A 20,527-nucleotide genomic window follows, 5' to 3' on the forward strand; every position below is an offset into this window, starting at 1 on the left:
GATTTTCTGACTACGCTACGTGCCGACCGATGGTGGCCCTCCGCTTAGATAATGATCGTCCCTGTGGGGAAATGGTCCACCCACTAAAAATTTCTCTACAAAGGGCCTGGTATTTACGCACATCAAAAACATCAGTATGTTACATTTGAACAATACGTAATATTTCTAGATGTTCCTCAAATGCCCCTACAAATTCAACCCTGAAATATCTTTCTTATGATAGCTTGTAGTGTTTTCGATAAAGTGTATGTGTCCATATACCCATTAGTTAAATGTACAAATGATATCATACTATGTGCATATTGTTAACATCTGTATAACAAGATGATTTTATTCGTATGTACAAAGATATGAATGTTTGCGTCTTATTAATCTTATTAATTATGATGAAGGCCATAAGTTACACCCGGATGGTAATTTTTTTTTTAAATGTAAGTCTAATCTCCTGTCAGATCTGACTTTCATTAAAATATACGAAAATATATGATCTGACTTTGATTAAAATACATGACTAACATATCAAACGAGTGACCAAACAAGAGCAACCTTGAAGATTTCTAGCTGTGAGTCCGTCCCCTGTGCCATCGCAGGGGCTTTGTCACCAGGGGCCTTAAGGCAGGCTCCTGGACTCACCCGTTAAAGGCTATGCTCAAGGCGGTCGCGGTGACAGTTTCATCCATCCTCAGTCATGTATGTATGTATGTATGTATGTATGTATGTATGTATGTGTGTATGTATGTATGTATATTAGATCCTCCTGCAAGCAGGAACTCGCGAAGAAGCCTAATTGGCTTAACAAAGCCGCAAACTGACCGAAGTCAGTCTCTCACATTCATATTTAACGTCCATGATTATGAACTGTTAATTGTCAACAACTCTGTAACTGGACGACATACATTAATCTGGGAGTGACTCGAACCGGGGACGTTATGATTGAAAGGCACCGGTGTTAACCTCTGAGCTAACACTCCATGTAAGTCCTCCCTAATCATAATTTGTGGAAGATCACATTTCGTTCTTCGCAATTAAAGCCGAATGTAGTGCCGATATTTGTCTTTTTTTTAACATGTTTCCACTTTCCCACCATGCAAATATAGATTCGCTTCATATTGACTCAAATACGCCAAACAAGGTGGAAGACCGTCGCTGAAGAATACACAGTTATTCAATACTTATATAGAACCAATAATTTACATTCTGCTTATCGTAGAGTTATAACTTCCTGTTGCTTTTCCCCTTAACGGACGGTTTTGCAAACTGTAGGCTGAGTTATTGTTTTATAACAGTGTAGCATATAAGTCATATTCGGTCATGACAATGGTACCCAATGTGTTCTGCATTCCGCATGAATTCCCTTTATAGATCAATTGTTATTATTGAATCAATACATGATGCACTTCAGTTACCTTCTAGTAGACATTTCAAGTTCAACGGCAACCAACAATAGACCAATTCATAGGTCTTTATGTTATACACGTACCGATTCGTGGAGCAGTCATATTTATTATAGGACAATTTCGATAATAGCATTTGTAGGTGTTATGCAAAACTGTTCATAGCAGCATATATGCTTCTAACTGTCTTACACGTTGGACTGTCATAATCATATTCAACGTTGCAAGGAGAAATGGGGTGCGCATGAAGTATTTTCTTTTCTCACAGGAACAGAGTAATTGAAGAGGAACGTCTATACATAAGTACGGAACTATAATGGTTACTACTATGGGAAAGGCACGGCTATACATACAGTGTGTGATCTACTTGTGTGTTTTACCAAGATTGGTTGTCTCCACTTCACAGCCAGACAAAGGTAAACATTTCAAAAGTACTTATGTTTGCTTGATTTTCAGTATTTCGGGAGACACGTAATATATTTGGACCTTAAGGAAATATGTCATGTTTTATCATGTTCTTTTTAATATATACTGACGGTACGAGTATGAGTAGGCTATTAGTACGACTCCGGGTTATATTTGCATAAATAGCTATACAAGATTCCAGAACTAAGAGAACTAAGAGAAAATTAGGTCAGTTACTCAGATGCAACACACTACTCAATTAGAAAACTAAAAAAAATTACGGTATCAAACATCACAAATTTGTCAAGGACAAATGGTGTTAATATAAAAATTAATTCAAATTCGTTTGGTTGAGCTACTGAAATGTATAAAACAACATTAACATTTAGGGGGGAGCTTCCACCTCCATCCTTCCATCGTACGTTTGGGAAACACGTTTAGTCGGGTATTTTATACATTCAGTCAGGTAAGAATTTATCAAACCCTGAATCTGCCCCTATCAAGATTTCTGACTCCGCCTACATCAATCGGGGGATTTTAGACCACCCCATACACACAAGCCATTGAAATCATGTGCGACAATGGATATACTTCACTGCATAAATCCTTTTTATCTTTGCAATCGTCATTCAAGACAGTGGCGTACTTAGAGGGGCGGTCCCCCCGAGTATCGTACCAGTCAGGGTGGTGGGTTACCATGCCACAGCCCAAATGTGTTCCCCCTATTAATGTAAATGATTGTGTTATCATTTCAAAGCTTAGCCAATTTGCATCTAGCCCCCTTGCATCAGCAACATTTTCTCAAAGGGGAGGGGGCCTTAAATCTCTGACCGAGGACGCCCCCCCCCTGCACGGTGTGACAAAGGAAGGATGCACCCGAGTGCCAACTGTTATATAGGTACGCCTATAATTTATAGATAAATGATGGCTAAGTGTTATCACTAAACAATTACTAATTCAAATCTTTATTCCGTTTAGCTTCATAAGGATAAGATTAAACCGAGAATACACTTAATTTGAGCTGGAGTTTTAAACAAAGGGAGAAAAAAATCATGGGTGAGTTTCATATATTTTCAGACCGACCTAAATACCCACTTTACTTATATATTGTTTATTGTTCATTTCAGTTATTGATTTTTCAGCGAAGAGTGGTTTAATTATATCCGAGAAATACCCGAACACAGACAGCATATTCATCGGCTGGAGAATCGTTGTAGATGGAGATTACTTTATTCGCTTAGGGTTCGAAGATTTTGGTTTATATGAAACAGATAACTGTACATTAGACTATTTTCAAGTGAGTAAATAACATTTTTGTATTTCCATGTCAAGTAATAAGTAAAACTTGTATTCATACCCGCTTTTCATTAAAATATATATTTGATATTGTGATTAAAAAAATTATATGGAACAAGCGGAAAAGATAGCAGCCAGCTTTCTTAAAATGCAATCTTAGTTATAATGCAGCATTTCTAATTCGTATCTCATTAGTACAGGCAATTGTTTTATTTGGTGACCTTTTTGAGCTTCATGGTTAGCTATTTGCGAATATAGCTGCATATTGCGATAAATATCAAAGTTTCTTCAGTTGCAAAAACGTTGCACATCTTTATTATATTGCCTTGTAATTTTGTAGGTTTTCCTGTAGATTAACAATCTTTATAATCGACAATATGTTTTAACAGTCCATTATTACCAAAGTACTGGTGACTATGGCCTGACAATATTTTTCTTTTGCAGCGTACAAGATAACAAGTTAAGTTTCATTCATAGATGTTTTATCATTTCTTTCGAAGCTATTCGATGGCCCTGCCATAGATTCAGACAAAGAAATTGGTACATGGTGCTGGGATAACTTCACAGAGCTGATGCCTAACACCTTTAATTCAAGCAATAATTTCTTTTACCTCCTCTTTCGTGGCTACCCTGATCATAGCAGGAAGGGATTCAAGGCAGGATATCACGCTTTCCGTAAGTTTCTTATCAAACCAATGATAAACCTACCTTGTAGAGTCATATGAATTATAATGCTTAATTACTTAATGATTAATGATAACGGAGTGAATAAATTCCTTCTAAGAATGAAGTAATTGTATATAAATTTAATTTATAAAATATCTGCTTCTAAGAGTTTTTATTTTTAAAAGGCGGGCGTTGCATGGTACACTAGCTTGACTATATAGCCAACGAGACACCACAGTGGATCCACTAAGAAAGCAAAACGCAACATTTATTTTTGATATCCATAAATGAAATTGAATGAGTACTCTTATTCAATAACTTGCACAGGTTTTTAAAGGTGGGGAAATTTTCCCGCTCCCAAGCCCCACCCGAGTGATTTAAGGAAGATAGATGACCCTTAAAAAAGAGTTTCCTGGGCCTGAAGATATTTAATTCTTCCTCGACTGAATTTAAAAAATCCCCTGACTGAACGTTTTACCCGACTGACGATGTGGGTAGAGTACACAATCCCATCCTCTCTCCTACCCTCCCACTCCTTCTCCTCCCCCTCACCATTCCCCTTACCAGACTCTGTGCATATCACAATTCTCATATACTGAAGGAAAAAAACTGTATTTCTTCATTTGAATTCAAATAGTATATCTTACGTTCATGTTTTTATTTTAAAGTAACCACGACAACAGCAAAAACTGATTCGGTTTCAACTGAAGAGGATAGTTTGACAATTACGACAGAGGCTCACACAATTTCTGTCGCAGATTCTACCACAACACCTAGTACCGATAACAGTACAGAACGTGGAGGATCGTCACACACGGTCATCAGAACAACAACAGGCAGTCCATCTAAACATCCTTTTCTTGAAATTGGTAGGACTATACGGGAAACTAATTATTAATATATTAAGTTACCATTATTGCCTAATATTATATAGCAGGAATTCATTTCTTATTTTAATATACAGTTTGAAAAGGTTTGTCGCGTTAAAATATGTTATTCTTTTTTGTCTCATCTTTTTTCATTGGGTATTTGAACGTCATATGATACATTGAACAAAACCACATCATGCATGATTACTTAGTACAAAGATAGTAACTTTAGTAATTTGAAAATTGTCTATCACAACACACGCACTGTTGTCTCTCAGCAAAATTTTCAATTAACAGTGTGGTAAACAACTTGTACGAAACTCCCTTATGATATTCAAATTAGCTTTCATCAAATAGCATCCTACATTAAAAGTCCATCCTTATACACAAAAATTCCTTTGCAAATTCGATCTTACTGAAAAAGAAACGGACAGTTACCGAAAGCTGTGAGAATGCTACCAAATGATATTGTACGACATCCTTGGAGTTATGAATTCTCCTTTCTACTTGAAGAGCGAATTTAAATTTACACAAGAATTCATTTAACACAGATGACTCGAACTTCAACTTCTTACCTAAACACGTCAAATTTAAATGAAAAAATAAGAAGTTATACATATGTGCTAGAGAAAAATTGTACCCTAAAAAAAATCTTGCTTAGCCAATACTAACTGAAGGCCCAGGGTACATTGCTGAACATAAAATTTGAAGCAGTATTGCGTTCCCAGAATATTTATTCCATTGTGTCATGTGCTCATTACAAAAGTTACAGACTGGACTATCTACAGTATTAAACTCATACCACAAAGGCGATAATTTTTGTCAAGGATTCGATGAATAAATGTTTTGATTTTTAAGTAACCATGACAACGGCAAATGCTGATACAGTTTCGGTTGAAGAGAATAGTTTAACAACTATATGACAGATTCTCACACAATTTCTGTCACAGATTCTAGCACAACATCTAGTACCGACTACAGTTCAGAACTTGGAGAAACGTCACCCACCGTCATCGGAAGAACAGGCAGTCCATCTAATAATCCTTTTCTTGAAATTGGTAGGACTAATTGAAATTGTTACCTATACGGGAAACTAATTATTAATCTATTGATTTACGGTTATTGCTTGATATTCTATAGAAGACATTCATTTCTCATATTAAAGCTACAGTTTTAAAAAGTTCGTCACCTTTCAAATATTCTATTAAAGGAAATAATCGAGTGGAAATATACATTTAAAAAGGGATGAATATGAAAATAAATCTGAGTAGATATATTTTATAAAGTATATTGCGTTTGGGTTTAAAAATTGTTAGACTTTGTATTACTGATTGAGTAAATTTAACACAACATCTCGTCACAAAGCAGGGCTATCAAAGCCAACTGCAGGACGTAAAAAGTAAGTTCCTCCTATATGGAAATGACATATGTTTGGAAAGGCGTGCCGAACGTTTACACATACCCTCATTTTTAACTTGTCCTCAAGTCAGTAAAATAAGCCTCCTCAATCGGAGCTCCAGATCTTTGTCAAGGACTCTACAGCACTAAAAGTTAAATAACGTTATCGCTTAATGATACCCTTTAACCGAGAGAGCTTCTGTTTGGGGATGGGTTGGGATATTGTCAGTTGAAATTTAAATTATGTCTTGATTATTCAGGGCATGAGTGCGTTACATGTTTTATAAGTTAACTGATATGTATACAAACTGAATAAAAACGTTCACAGTAAACATACACATATTTATGTATGCACACAACGCTTCTTCGATATGTTATAGTTTCTTTATGTTCTTTTAATTTTTAATTTTTTCTTCTTTCAGCTTTCCTCGTACCTGTCAGCTCTGGGATCTTCCTGTTTCTCCTCCTGTGCATAGTCTTCTGTTGTTTTGTGGCTTGCAGGTAAATACATACTCGATTTAAGTGATATTTGTTTGATTTATATCAAAAGCAATTCTTTTGGACATCATCAGCAAGACGTAAGAGTAGAATTACTATCAACTAGATTGACGTACGAAAATGAAAGGCATTATCAACAAGTATAATATAGATTATATGACACATTTGTTTTTCTTATACCAGAACACTTAGAATTAACGTCTTTATATGACTTAGAAACGTAATGTCACTGGCACTCGGACCACATGACCATGCATGCAAATACACGTTGTTAATTCACGTGTTATTTTGAAATCATATTCTTTTTAAGGAGATCGAAAACCGACAAAGACCGATCGTTCAGAGATGCAACTACTGAAAATGCCAGGGAACCAGCTAATATCGAAAGTAATTCATTAAATGCAATTGCGGAAAGATCAAAAACAAATATTAAAAGTGATCCTCCAATTTCAATGAAAAATGAAGTTATAGGTATGAATACTTTCAAGAATGAGAGTTCCGAGGGAAAACCTTTCACGTCGATTGGCAAATCTGATCTAACTGTACCACCTAACGCCATTGATAGTAGTTCCACGAAAAACGCTAAAAGTGGCGTACTTCATGCCTTACCAAAAAAGAATAAGAGAGAGAGTGAGATGATGGTTAATAATGCAGCTTACCAAAGCTATGATGAAGACGATTCACAAGAGAACAGACCAGAGAGTTTCTACTACTCATCTGTCAACTACGCCGCTATAGAAAATGAAAAACTAAAACAAAATGGCAACATGAGTGACGTCATTGAAGGCTTGAAACTTGAAATGACACCAAACATCGTATATGAAGGTTTTAATGACGACACCAACGGAGTGAATGGAGAAAACGCTCCAAGTTACTACACTCTCCAAAATCCAGATTACCAGAGTGGAAAAGAAGTCGGTGAGAAGTATGACTCACTTGAAATTTACGAGCCAGTTTAGAGCCCGAAATTCATATATATATATATATATATATATATATATATATATATATATATATATATATATATATATATATATATATATATATATATATATATATATAAATGATATCTAAGCAAACGGTATGGACCATACAGAAAGATGTAGTGTAAGTTTATTTTCAGTCACACACATGCAAATATATATATATATATATATATATGTGTGTGTGTGTGTGTGCGTGTGACGGTGTGATTTTTTTCATATAGGTAAAGGGCATATATATATATATATATACACTTAATTGATTTTCGTGAGACAGAAAGTTATATTGGACTGAGGCTTCTTCTTCACCTCTTTAAAATACCCTGTTATGGTGGTTGGATTCGACCTTGTACTCACCTTTATATATAAATTAAAAATCCACCGACTGTTCTTCCATACAGCCTAAAGGATCATTTGACTACCTCTCTCAACGTAAATACACTATTTTACATAACGGACGTTGTTCATAGCACATATTATCATTTCAAATAAGACAATACACAATAGTGACGAAAAGTCACTTGGAATAGATTATACCACGGAAGCCAATATTTGTCCCACGCTTCACTCAGGTTTTCCTGACAAAAAGATACATTTTTGTATAAGGAAGCAATCTTTCAGAAATAGCTGCGAACCTTGAACAGAGGAAATAGAATTTGCGACCCTAACTTAAAAGGGTAGTATAGGCTATCTCACCAAAATAATCATTAAAATAAACATAGAATCACCATTTAATATAAGTGTACCGCGTAACACCCCGTCAAATGACGAGGACATTGGTGTTTATTCAGCAACTATATGTAATGATGTATTGTAGTACAACTGAAAAGGTATCACTGCCTTCCCTTAGAATACATGAACACAATTATTATATGTTTGGTTGAGTAATTATGAGTCATGTATCACATAAGTTTCTCACAAACCTACGTTATTCCATATATATAATTATTTTATGTTTCGTCATTCTTAAACTTATCTATAGATTAAACGCATTTTCTCTTTGTTGATGATGCAGATTTTATTAAAAAAATTCAATTTTAGTTACAACTATATAGCAAAATATATTAAATATCTCATAACCTGTGATTTTGATTTCGGTTAATAGTAAAACGATACTTGACTTTAATGTGATTTCGTTTGTCAAGTTTGATGCAAATGCTAACAATTACTTTTAAGCCAAAAGAAGATCAGATAAAGTGGAGAACCCCGAAGGAAATACGAAAATTCGTTGGACGGTTCTCTTCCAAATTCGTTTGATTCGAAGATACTACTTTGTAATACGATGCTAGCAAATTATACTTTTGACCAAATCTGACGAAATTTCTGACATGTAATTATGTTGAAAACAACGAATATCTAAATATTGTTACAGATTTTACCCCTAGAACGCACCGGATTCTGAGTTATATTGTAAAGAAAGATGTTCCGATGTATTCATCTCAACATGTTGCCGTTTCCGGTGGCTTCGCTCCCTGTACCCCACCCCTACCCCACCATGGCTCTGAGATCCCCCTCCCCAGGATCGTGTTACGTTCTCCTTTACACATCCATTGCAATTGGCTTTACATGCTTCCTTTGAAGCACCTTGCTCCCAGTTTGTTTGTTTGTTTGCTTGTTTGCTTGTTTGTTTCAATTTCAAAATCGTCCCCTCTCCTTCACATCTCCTAAACAACGCAAATGAGTTCACGAATAAAAATAAAACCCAAAAGATTTCTGTGAACGTGTGTACCAGACGCATACCATTGTCGAGACCAAGTTGTATGTCACCTAAGTACAACTGGCTAATATCAATTAGTCTTTAACTCGACCTAAGAGGAAGTGGAACGATCATTGGCTGTTTGCACACATAACTTCGTTTTCTGAAAAGCTATATTTGTTCCTAACAGTACAAAACACAGTATTGTTTTGTTATACATTCACAATTTGTCATTATCATCGTGATGATTCAGCGTTTGCTTAGTCTTTCCTGCTACAGACGAAAACAAATAGGTTTATTTTACTACTCAGTCAAGGTATACACAACTCTAACATATTTTGTTATCGTATAAGCAATATACATACACATGTTACTGTAATGCTGCACCATTGCAAACCACTCACCTTAATTCCCTCATCCATTATTAGTAATTAGATTTTGTGTCCTGCGCATCCGATTTCTTGTTGAATTGGAGCCATATTTGTTCCTTCATTCTCGACAATTCCTAAGATAAGTAGGCTTATAAAACAAGGCCCACGCGGGGGTAAAAAAAAGGATCCCCCACCGCCACTTCACAATTCATTCTTGGATAAAATAAAAGGAGTAAAATGGAAGATGAAACAACCAATGCAGGGACGTCCAGCTGCTGGACCGCCACCCCCCGGAGGGGGAGGGGGCGAGAGTTATGGGTGTTCTAGAGGCGTGACTTGAACATTGTTTTCTGTAATCGTTTATGTTCATTACTGGCATATATATATACTCAATAGAAGGTTGAATTACCACACTGTGCTGTATACAATATCGATCAACATATCGTATCGAAACTGGTAGGGAGAGAAGGGTTGGGAGGAAGATGTATTATGACACTTAATTGTTGTATATAATAATCAATAATATTCAGCAGTTATTTTTAATAATAATCATGATTAGAATAATAATCAGCAGTTAATTTTTCTAATCAATCAGCAGTTATTTTTTTGTTGTTGCAATAATCAACAGTTTTTTTTTTATAATCAGTAGTTAATATTACTCATGTTTTCAACACTTTAGCGATCACAAATGTGGGAGAAGCCCGCAATGGCTTATGGATTACAACATACACGTCGGGGACTTCCAATTCAACATTTTAATTCAAATTGTGGATATTTTCAACTTAGAAATTAATTTCAGATGGGAAAACCCTAGATTGCTCTTGGATGAAAAACCCACCTTAGTATTACACGGCCGGGTATCGAACCTGGAACCTCGCGATTGCTAAGCCTCATTGATTCAAATGCCACCGCCTTTATATACTCGGCCACAGCACCGGTATATATGTATAAGTGAAGGGGTGCTTCCGTAGTCCTCACCCTGGTGCCGTTAGAGCGGACTCACATGGATGTGGAGGAGGTTCTGTAAGTCCTCCCACCAAAAACATAAGATTAAAATTCTAGACGTGAAATAATGAATTTTAACTTTTTTAAGCTTAGTAAGATTTATACCTATTAGCTCCGTAATGCAATCAAGTCTTACAGTCTTAAATACTAATATTTTTGGGGATTTATTTCATATTTTGTGGGGTTAAGAAGAAGAGGGAATTCTACAGTTGGTGACTTGCTTTTATATCCTGTTGTTGCTTTTGTTTTACACTGTTGTTTCTATATATGCGTAATGATACTTAGTAAGCTGTATAATAATGAATGAAAGATGGTAGGTGTTCACTTCCTCTTAACCATAATCATGATCAGGACCATTGCTGACAATGTATACCTCGTGTGGGATCCATTCAGTGTTATTACTCGGTGTACAATACATGAACTGTTGGGATTCATTATGTGTGTCAGTATGGCTTTTGTCTTGTTGAGTGAGTCATTTAGCTGTGCGAATAATTAACCTCTGAGTATACCAGTTAAGTACAGTGTTTTGCGCAATGTCATGAAATGACTACACAATGATATCGATTTTTTTATGAAATTTAAACCTATAAACACTACAGCATATGACAGTCAAGTTGCCAAACAGAAATACAATAAACCCCACCAAAAAACCCCTACCATATGCATATGCACATACTCACATGCACCCACGCACGCTCACATTACCCCTATGTCGTATTCATGGCATTGTTATAGTACTCGAAATTACTCGGTGCTCGATTGTCTCAATGGATGAAAAGTATTTGGACATTAAATTACGTGTACTCATCACTGCGTGCTCGCACACGGATGTCTATGTGCTCGTGTACTCCAGTTAAAGTAGAGCATTACATATGCAGACATTCTAGGCACTGAATGGAACTCAATCAAAACATATATGTATACGGGGGAATAGCAATGGCTTTTTAGACAGTTATCATTAAGTTGCGTTATAAAGAATCAGCCAATTGGGACAACTTTCCTCTGCCATACCACTCTATCGTGTCTTCGTATATCATGCTTCAAAATACTCGCATTGACAGTATGAGTAGTTGTTATACCTATGTCTGATAGAATAACATCTATCCATACCTTATACACTGTGAGAAAAACTGCTTCAAAGCGTGACTTGAAAATACAGTGAACCATAAATCGTACCAATTGGGTGTAATCAACCATGTATGATACCTTCTAAGCTCAGGATATTTCCTTTGTTATTCACAGAAGTTTGCATGAGCTAATGAAACATCAGGTAGTCACTTTCTCATGTCAGACAAAATGAAATCGGATCATTTTATGAATAAACACTTTTATGGCATTGTGTAAATGTGCATTATCGGTGATTAATAGATTCTTTAGGGACATGGATTCTTTCCCTGAAGTTTTGATATGTCAGCATAGAAAGAATAACCTTTGGGTAACTATCCAATAAAGTAGAACGTTTAGCAGTTCTGCAGGGAATAACTACAGGAAAGGAAGCTGATTTCGGTGGACCGCAAATCAATAGACACAAAAAAGAAAGCAATTTTCTACCTTTACATTCTGATGTTGTCATGTAAACTATTGGTTATCTCTGTATGGTATTATATGCCTGAAACACAGTGCGGACTGCACCTATGTATTAAAAAGATGCACTGGCAAGCTGACACAGATATTGCTGTAGATTATTCTAATTAAACGAGCTAAAGTGAAGTTTGATTTAGATTCTATCGATTCTATCGAATCATATGCTTTGCATGAAGGAATCACAAAGTAACTCTTCTGAGAAATCAAGCTCTCCAGAATCCATGATGAGAATTTACGAGGCTCGTCGCAATTATGCCTGTCCTCTTTACACTAGCTTTCTGCAATTATGCCTAACCAGTTTAACGGACTTGTACAGAACAATATAAGAGATCCTTATATCGTTCTACTACACACGTTGGCTATCACCGTAATGAAAATTAGAGAGCTGCCATATATTCAGCAACTCCCAGACAAAAGAGCTATTATCTGCTGTGAACTAAATCGTCCACGTTCAGCAGACACAACTAAACCAGTCAATGATGTTGACGGTTCGAAGTCAATCAGCACAATGACGGTATTTAGTCAGCCAGCGCTTCTCACGTGGTTCTGGAATGCAAAGCATGATGAGATAGAATAAGTACTTATGCAACGTCCCTATATGGCTTTGTTCTACCGTTGGAACAAATACATAGAAAAATAGGAACACCTTTCAATATGGAGTTTCCATTCTTGTGGTTTTCTTTATATTGGTAACGTAAAAGGCTAGGCGTTTTCCGGTCATAAAATAAAACGGAGGCAACAAACACGTATACTATTTAAGAAAAACACAAACAACGAACCCACTCGGATCAGCTCTCAGCCCCAGTCCCCTTGCATCCGGGCTTGTGACTGTGTGATCATCGTCGGGTGTGTATCACAATTTACCTAATAGGGGAAGTTAATGCTGCACAGAATTTTAGCCAAAAGGCCGAGAAGCGACAAAAAGGTCGGTATAACGCAAGACCTATAGAAAAGGGAGGCTTAAACATAATGGCTCACTGTTTTCATATGTGTCAAATAGACTAGCAAGCACAGCAAAGAAACGCATGATTGCTTAATCATAATGACCAGCTACGTAAAACCCGTTGTATACTTGTTTAGAATTTCATTTGCATGATAAAGGAATCTTTTAAACTAGTATACCCGTACTACAACTATAGGTTATTTGCTCAAAGATAAATACAATTCTCTAGCTAAAGATATAACAGCTGTCATATTATTTATAAATTTAGTCACATGTCAAATTGGTGTCACAGTCAGCAAATAAGTCACAGTGGATCAGATGAATTTACTACAGTTGCATTTTCTTTCTCATTTCTCTTGCATTTTCAACAAATATTGAACTTTTGCTTAAAATCACGCAAATGAATCAACCTTTTGCATAGCTAAATGATCACTTACGTAACATTTAAAAGATGTTTAGAATTTGTTCAAAACCACCTTGCTAGTATATGTTTATTAGAGAAATCAGGCAATCATAGCTGAGAAATATTGAGAACGAAGAAACAAAACAAAGATATCACATTACTTTAGCAGTATACACTCTCTCACCGTATACGTGATAATTTCATGTAAATGTATAGCATAAAATAGCCTAAATAATTAACAAATGTCTTACTTTGTATAGTTGAGTCATCTTACATACTTTAGGGGATTTCTCAGTACCTTTTATTGACATCAACGGAAAACCGTTGAATGTAAGTGTGTGGCCTCAGCCCTCCGTTACAAATTGCAGCGCAAGTTTACCGTCAGTATATATTGCTCCATTATATAAGAGTCGCCACGTTATCCCAGTTCGTTTCTACACTGACGTATACGGTACTTAGCCAATGTTTCTAGAACTGCATAGACAGAAGTTTTCAACTGAAATGTCCTAATCACCATGATTATAATATCTGATCATTGGATTATCCTGGCGATTTGCATATTAATCCACCATTACCAATTAGATGTCGAGCTAGAAAAGATGAACATAATTCATGGGTCTTTCCTCGCTGATTTGCCAAAATCTGAAATGCCTTTATGTCACTTTCAAACCTCTTGAATTGTTGCCGCATCAGAAGTCCATAGACATGCTCCCCCACATCCAAGCACACGAAATAATGCTTAATAACTGCAAAGACGGTACACACTGTCACAAAAGGCATGGTTATACTTATATATACTTATATTAGGGACTGTTCTCGACAAGGAATGGCATGCACAGAATTTCCAAGATGGTGGGTTAAATTCGGGCTACCTCAATCCCCCCCCCCCCCCACACACACACACCCTGATTGATTTGGTAAGGGCATGAAACTTTACGGAATTACCAGAATTTTGGTGGGAAATCCCCACTCCCCGTTTTCACTCGCCACTGGCGACCATGGTTACCGGGCAAATGTAAATTAATCTAAGTGTGGTACGGTACCTAGTCTGGCACCTGGGTTGGACTAACCATGGAGGTTTTACCTCCATGGACTAACAGAGTTGCTCTTTTATTCCTCGCCGGGTACGAACGACTTGACTGAACCGACTGTAGATGAGGTTCGAAGGTCACTGCACGATTACCCCAAAAAATGTAATTGTGCGGAAAATACATCCAATGCAAACTTCTTGTTCAAACCTGTATCACTATTCAAAACATATTACTGTTAAAGAGGCCATGACACGAAAAATCCAACTCATCGAGAGTAACTTCCTCTGAATCTATGAGAAAATCTATGTTCAAAACTATCCTCAACACCTTGAAAACCTCAAGGACTAATTAGTAATTAACGTTTTAATATTCGCATCCGAAAATAGATATCTGAGAATGCGATTTCACAACAAGACAATGATGACGTCATGTTAGGAACACACGTGCAAAGCCCAGGCATGTATCGGATGCGCGACGATCATACCGTTCCATATACAGTACACGCACATTTACACTGAGAGAACAACCACTGTATTACGCTATATCGTTAGAAATTTCAAGTTTGTTTTACAACTGTTGTAAACTATCCGAGAGAAATGCCGGTCCGTTGTGGTGTTGGGGGCTGCATAAATATCATTACCCATGCAATTAGCCTTCATCCATGGCTGAAGGACGAAAAAAACACGGCGATTATGACCAAGTTAGTGCACAACACCATCGCCGATTTCACTGGGCCTAGCCAGTATGCAGCTCCGAATGAAGCGAACACTTCACGGAAGCATACTACGATCCCTCCTTTTTGTTATGAAATAAAACAAATGGACTTTAACGGTTCGACATAAAAGAGTCATTCTTCTGTCAAGTAATCCACAAAAAACTACTCTGAAGACCAGATCGGGGAACAGGAAACCTCCAATGGGGCAAGTGGCGATCCTTAGGAGGTAGCGCGCCGAGCACTAGTAGTACTATAGTATTAGCGTTACTACACTGAAGTCGCAATAGACGAAGAGATTTTACTGTATCATCTAAATTAACACCCCCTTCATTGCTCTATTGTATACTAATAAGCTATGAGGTTAGCTTCAGAAGCGGTGGGTTACATCTTCTTGTGAACAAATCTCAGTGCCCCAATTTATTTCTGGAATATGCTGGATCAGTTAGTTATAGCAATAATTTCTTATTCCTATTCCAGGAAAACCATTTTTTATGTTGTGGAGCCTGGAGTGGGGGTAATGGGGATGGGTCAAAATAGGTAGGTAAAAAGATTTTATTCCAAAGGGTGTTTAATTAAATCTCAAAGCGATTTATTTTAAAGTCACAGAGCCAAAATTTCACACCACATAGTTCAAGTGTTAAATCATTGAACAAAATTTATTCAATATCAGTTCTAGACAGTCATTCTGGACAATCTGAACTAACATTAACAACAATCATTGTATTATATGACATAAAAGTAAAACTGTACTTTCCATAAACATTATCATTCTTAAATTACACTAATGTAATTTGTGACATCAAAGGAGGTTAAAAGAAAACAACTTACATGAATTTTTTGGCTTTAAGCCTACAAAGCAGTTGCATGTCCATCGCTATCAATCGTTGTTATGACAAATTAATTAGAATAATCCAGAAGCAAATACAATAAAGGGTTATTTAAACCAAGAAACACTGCACGAAGTAACTCACATGCAAAAATGTTACACAAGCACGACGACACGTACAACACTGATGGGCAATATGAAACACAGCATCACACGCATTAAAACAATCGAAGACCATTAACAGGGTGTACAGCTGAGTTTTTGAAGAAAGACTACAAAACAAACCAACTGCTGCTGAAGAAACAAAGTCTAAACATTCAAGAGTTCTGCTGCCTCCATTGGTCTTTATTATGACTTTTCTGTCAAATATCATTGGTGATATGGATATTTTGGCTTCCAGATTAAAGGTACGAATCAAACGTCTGGGAGGTAAATGCCCCTAAAAAGGTCAATGCCTGTTCCCTTATGCACATATTATATGACATCACGGTCACGCCAATACTTGTGTCCAAATGCTTCAAAACATGCCTTTTCTTTCATTGTTGATGTTGGGTCTGGAAAATAACCTTTTCATCCTGAATTAAAAGTCTTGAATTTCAATATATCAACACTGAGGGAACCCTGACGGATTGGTAATCCAACACAATCGTAGTTTAGAAAAGGTGTTTCTGGAGGAATTTCTCAACCAAGGCTTCCTATACAATGAGTTTTCTCCTGGCAACTTGAATCCAGTGTAATGACCATTGGCTGGAAAATCACTTCTGATCCTTTGGACTGCACATGATGGTAGCACAACCCTGACGTGTCTTGCTAGGAACCCCAAGTATCATTGAAACTGTTGACCGTAGGCTATGTATCTGTACTGCCTGGGAAAAAATTTATGAAAGTTCAAAATGTATTAATGTTGGCCATGATGTCCACAATATCAAGCAGGCATACAATGTACAGTTATGGTTACATTTGTTGTGATTTTACACCTTCCATGTATCATGAAACATTCTTTTGTTTCAGAAAATTGATTTGCAAAACTCTAGGCCAAAGTACTAGCCAAGTAATAATGAGTATGAAATAACACATATGCCTACCTAGCATGGCTGCATAATGCAACTTACATCCCCTAGCCAAACTTTCAGTATGCAACCAACCCTACTAGTACTACACACTCTACATATGGGTTGTAAGTTACCGTAACACAATACGGCTTAGGGTGTTCCGCGAATTCCAACAACACATGCACAAAATGGACTGGATTTTGTTTTTAAATGCTTCGTTAATAAATTCTTACCACGTTGTATGTTCCTTGCAATGGTTTCGAACGGATTTCTTCTTCGATATGTTGTGGAGCTTCAATTTCGGCTCGTTTAACAGGCTCGAACTGATACGGTTCTAACACCTCCGCTCCACCCTCAACGTTCGGTTCAATATTGGAATGATCATCGCCTTCACTCTCTGCTTCGAATATGAGAAAGGGCACTCTAATTATAGCCCAATTTCACTGCCTAGTGAAGAACCATTATCACTTTGAACTTCGGTTGCCGCAATTGGTTCTGGATCCGCCATTTCACAGGAAATTTTGATTTGATATCGCACTTGTGATCGGTGTTTTGTTTAGTAACCACTAGTGGTATGTGTACTTGTCTACTGTGTACGTGAACGGTATTGTAAGCAGCGACAACAAATGTGTTCAAAACGTGACGTCACATGACGTCATGCGAATCGAAAAATTTTCGAGTAAACAAAGTTTCAAACGCCGAAAAGGGTAAATTCATTCTCAATTTTCGACTTGAAAAATCAAGTTTTAAACTGGCAGATTGGTTGATACATGTTCTAGAGAACATTCTTTGATGGATCCCAAAAATATAGGACTTTGAAATTTTCGTGTCATGGCCACTTTAAAAACATATTACTGTTAAAAACATGATTAAGAAGGCAAACAGTTCTCTTCATTTCAGTAGTCCGAGCGTTCGTTCTACGCTTCTTCTTTCAGTCATGAGGTATCATTGTGGGCTCATAATTGACGCACTTAAGGATTTGATCAACGATGTCTATCAAGAAAAAATCCAAATCACTCAAGTCTATACAATTTTCATGTGTCCAGTTCCTCAGAAGTGCACTAATCTTAAAATGACAGTCGGACCAGACGGGATTCCAAGTAGGTTCATTAAAGAGTTTGCATGTGAATTCAGTATCCCTATAACTGACATTTTTAACACATCCCTAACTGAGGGCGTAGGACCCCAAATTTGGAAGGATGCTAATATTGCTCCTAAACTGAAAGAAATGCCGACAGGCGACAACAATTTTCAGGTTGAGACCCATATCTCTAACATGCCACCTTGCTAAAGTTTGTGAAGGTTTTGTTGCAAACTGGGTACGCAATGATATGTCTATATATATATATATATCGATCGTAATCAATATGGTAGTATTAAAAGCTCCGTAATTATTAATCATTGCTTAATTGAACTTCTTGATGTTTTCTATAAAGGTACTGATCAAGGGCGGCGGAAGCACTTTCAATCTGGGGGGGCACCGACATCAAAGGGCACTTTGCAGAAATTCGATTGGACTGATGCAGCCTTATATTTAGTACCCTTTATAACTTTTATTTATTTGCGTATACACATCACTCCATCAACGTCCACCCCCCACCCCCCTCAATGAAAATATGCACACTAGCACTGCAATATCCAATGTGCAAATTGGGAAACAAGGAACAAGTTTTCTTTTGAGACAAAATTAGGTGAAATCATGCTAGTTGCTAATGTAGGAATCTTCCGAATTAGAGTTTATTTCTTGTTAATATCTTTCACAAATTTTTTCCATTCGAAATAGCTTTGAGTTTGACCCACAGAAATTCACTAAAAGTCAGGGGCGTAGCCAGGATTTGCAAAGTTGTAGGGACGACTGTACAAGAACATTTTTGGTTTTAAAAACCCCTCAGATGGCCGGAAACGGCCCTTCCCGAGTGTTCATTCTGGTTCCCTGGCCTCTTGCTAATTTGAGACACCTCAATTTTTATGTAGAAAAAGGGCACATTTTTAACCTGAGGAAAAGTGGGGGGCACGTGCCCCCTGTGCCCCCCGGTTCCGCCGCCCTTGGTACTGATATAGGTAATACGATAGGGTCGCTTGTTGTGACTGACTTTACTAAAGCATTTGATTGCGTATACCATACCTTAGCTATCAAAAGATTGTATGAGTTCGATGTTAGATGCGAAATTGTACCTTGGATAGCTGATTTTCTCACCTCTCGTCGGCAAAGAGTAATGCCATTCTGGCATCTCAACATGGGAAACACTATATTGTGGAACAGGGAACAAACTTAGGACTACTATATTCGTTGGTATAATAAATAATGCTTTAGAAACGGCTAGTTCCCCCTGTTTTAAGTATGTCGATGATGTGAGCCTAGCGCAGGTTCGACTGGTTACTCAGCCAAGTCAGATTGGTCAGGACGTTCACAATATTGATATATGTGCCACTAATAATCACCTCGAGCTCAATCCCTCGAAATGTAAGCTCATTCCAATTTTGTTTTCAAACGCAGCCTCCTATAATACATACGCTTATGATTGGCGGTAACTTACTTGAAGTTGTGGTTAACTGATACCAATCTTCTGGGACTGAGGGTACAGTCGGGTCTGGGCTGGGAATCACAGGTCAACAACATGGTTATACTAAGGGCAGTCGTAGATTATATATGTTAAATAGGTTAAAACGATTTGGGGTTCCCATCGAAGATTTGGTGTCGGTTTATAAAGCTTATGTTCGCCTTGTTGTGGAATATGCTACTCCAGTGTGGCATGGTGGCGTTACTGCTGTTCAGGCCAACGGTCCGGAGCGTACCCAGAAACGAGCGTGCCGTATCATTATAAGTGCCAACTACAACTCGTACACCAAGCCCTTGAAACTCACCGATCTCCAGCTGCTGGCAAATAGGCGAGTTAAACTTTGTACCAATTTCGCCATAGGATGTACTTAGTCCGATAGATATGCCAAGCTGTTCCCTGCTATCCATACCACACATGGCATGTCCTTAAAAAACCCAAACCCTACCAGGAAATTAAGCATAAGACGAACAAGTACGGAAATAGTGCAAGAAGAATTATACACTAATGATTTTGGTGTATTTGTACCTGATTAGTCGTATTGATTAGCTTTTACGCAAGAAGGGGGGGGGGGGTCGATTGAATTTTCCTTGTAAATTTGTAGGTTGTCTTTATTTATTATTTATTTGTGTGTCTTTTGTTCTTCTTCCTTTAGTGTTATCGAGTTACTGTTCTTCCTTTATTTGTGATTTTTTTTTTATACTGTTACTCTTATGTAATTTGGCTTTGGGCCAAGATATGATATGCAACAAACTACTACATGATTATTGTAACGTACAATTGAGAAGAATTTCACCAAAAAATGTCTGCCATGTCAAGTTCTTTCATACCCCG

General features: G+C 37.2%; 1 protein-coding gene and 1 long non-coding RNA gene across 3 annotated transcripts; one reads left to right on the plus strand and one right to left on the minus strand.

Moving 5' to 3' along the window:
• The first annotated feature begins 1,298 nt into the window (after nucleotides 1-1,298).
• LOC139968017 (uncharacterized) lies at nucleotides 1,299-8,629 on the plus strand. Of its 2 annotated transcripts, XM_071972296.1 has the most exons (8): nucleotides 1,299-1,810; nucleotides 2,927-3,096; nucleotides 3,596-3,770; nucleotides 4,430-4,630; nucleotides 5,581-5,688; nucleotides 6,451-6,529; nucleotides 6,837-7,497; nucleotides 7,578-8,629. In XM_071972296.1, exons 1-7 carry the CDS (start codon nucleotides 1,711-1,713, stop codon nucleotides 7,483-7,485), a joined length of 1,482 nt encoding a protein of 493 aa, XP_071828397.1. In that variant the 5' UTR covers nucleotides 1,299-1,710; the 3' UTR covers nucleotides 7,486-7,497; nucleotides 7,578-8,629. The 2 variants fall into 2 exon arrangements, with proteins under 2 accessions (XP_071828397.1, XP_071828407.1); XM_071972306.1 differs by lacking the exon at nucleotides 5,581-5,688.
• A 7,265-nt stretch (nucleotides 8,630-15,894) lies between these two features.
• On the minus strand, nucleotides 15,895-17,982 carry LOC139968089 (uncharacterized). Its single transcript, XR_011793218.1, has 2 exons — nucleotides 17,369-17,982; nucleotides 15,895-16,949 (listed from the first exon to the last, which is right to left on the minus strand). It is a non-coding gene; the product is annotated as an uncharacterized lncRNA (long non-coding RNA).
• Nucleotides 17,983-20,527: the final 2,545 nt, after the last annotated feature.

This window comes from Apostichopus japonicus, chromosome 1 (assembly GCF_037975245.1).
Source record: "Apostichopus japonicus isolate 1M-3 chromosome 1, ASM3797524v1, whole genome shotgun sequence".
Classification (NCBI taxonomy): Eukaryota; Metazoa; Echinodermata; class Holothuroidea; order Aspidochirotida; family Stichopodidae; genus Apostichopus; species Apostichopus japonicus.

Coding starts and splice junctions, on each gene's coding strand:
- LOC139968017 (XM_071972296.1), top strand. CDS start 1,711: ATGGTTACTACTATGGGAAAGGCACGGCTATACATACAGTGTGTGATC. Junction 1,811..2,926: donor CACTTCACAGCCAGACAAAG/GTAAACATTTCA, acceptor TGTTCATTTCAG/TTATTGATTTTTCAGCGAAG. Junction 6,530..6,836: donor TGTTGTTTTGTGGCTTGCAG/GTAAATACATAC, acceptor ATTCTTTTTAAG/GAGATCGAAAACCGACAAAG.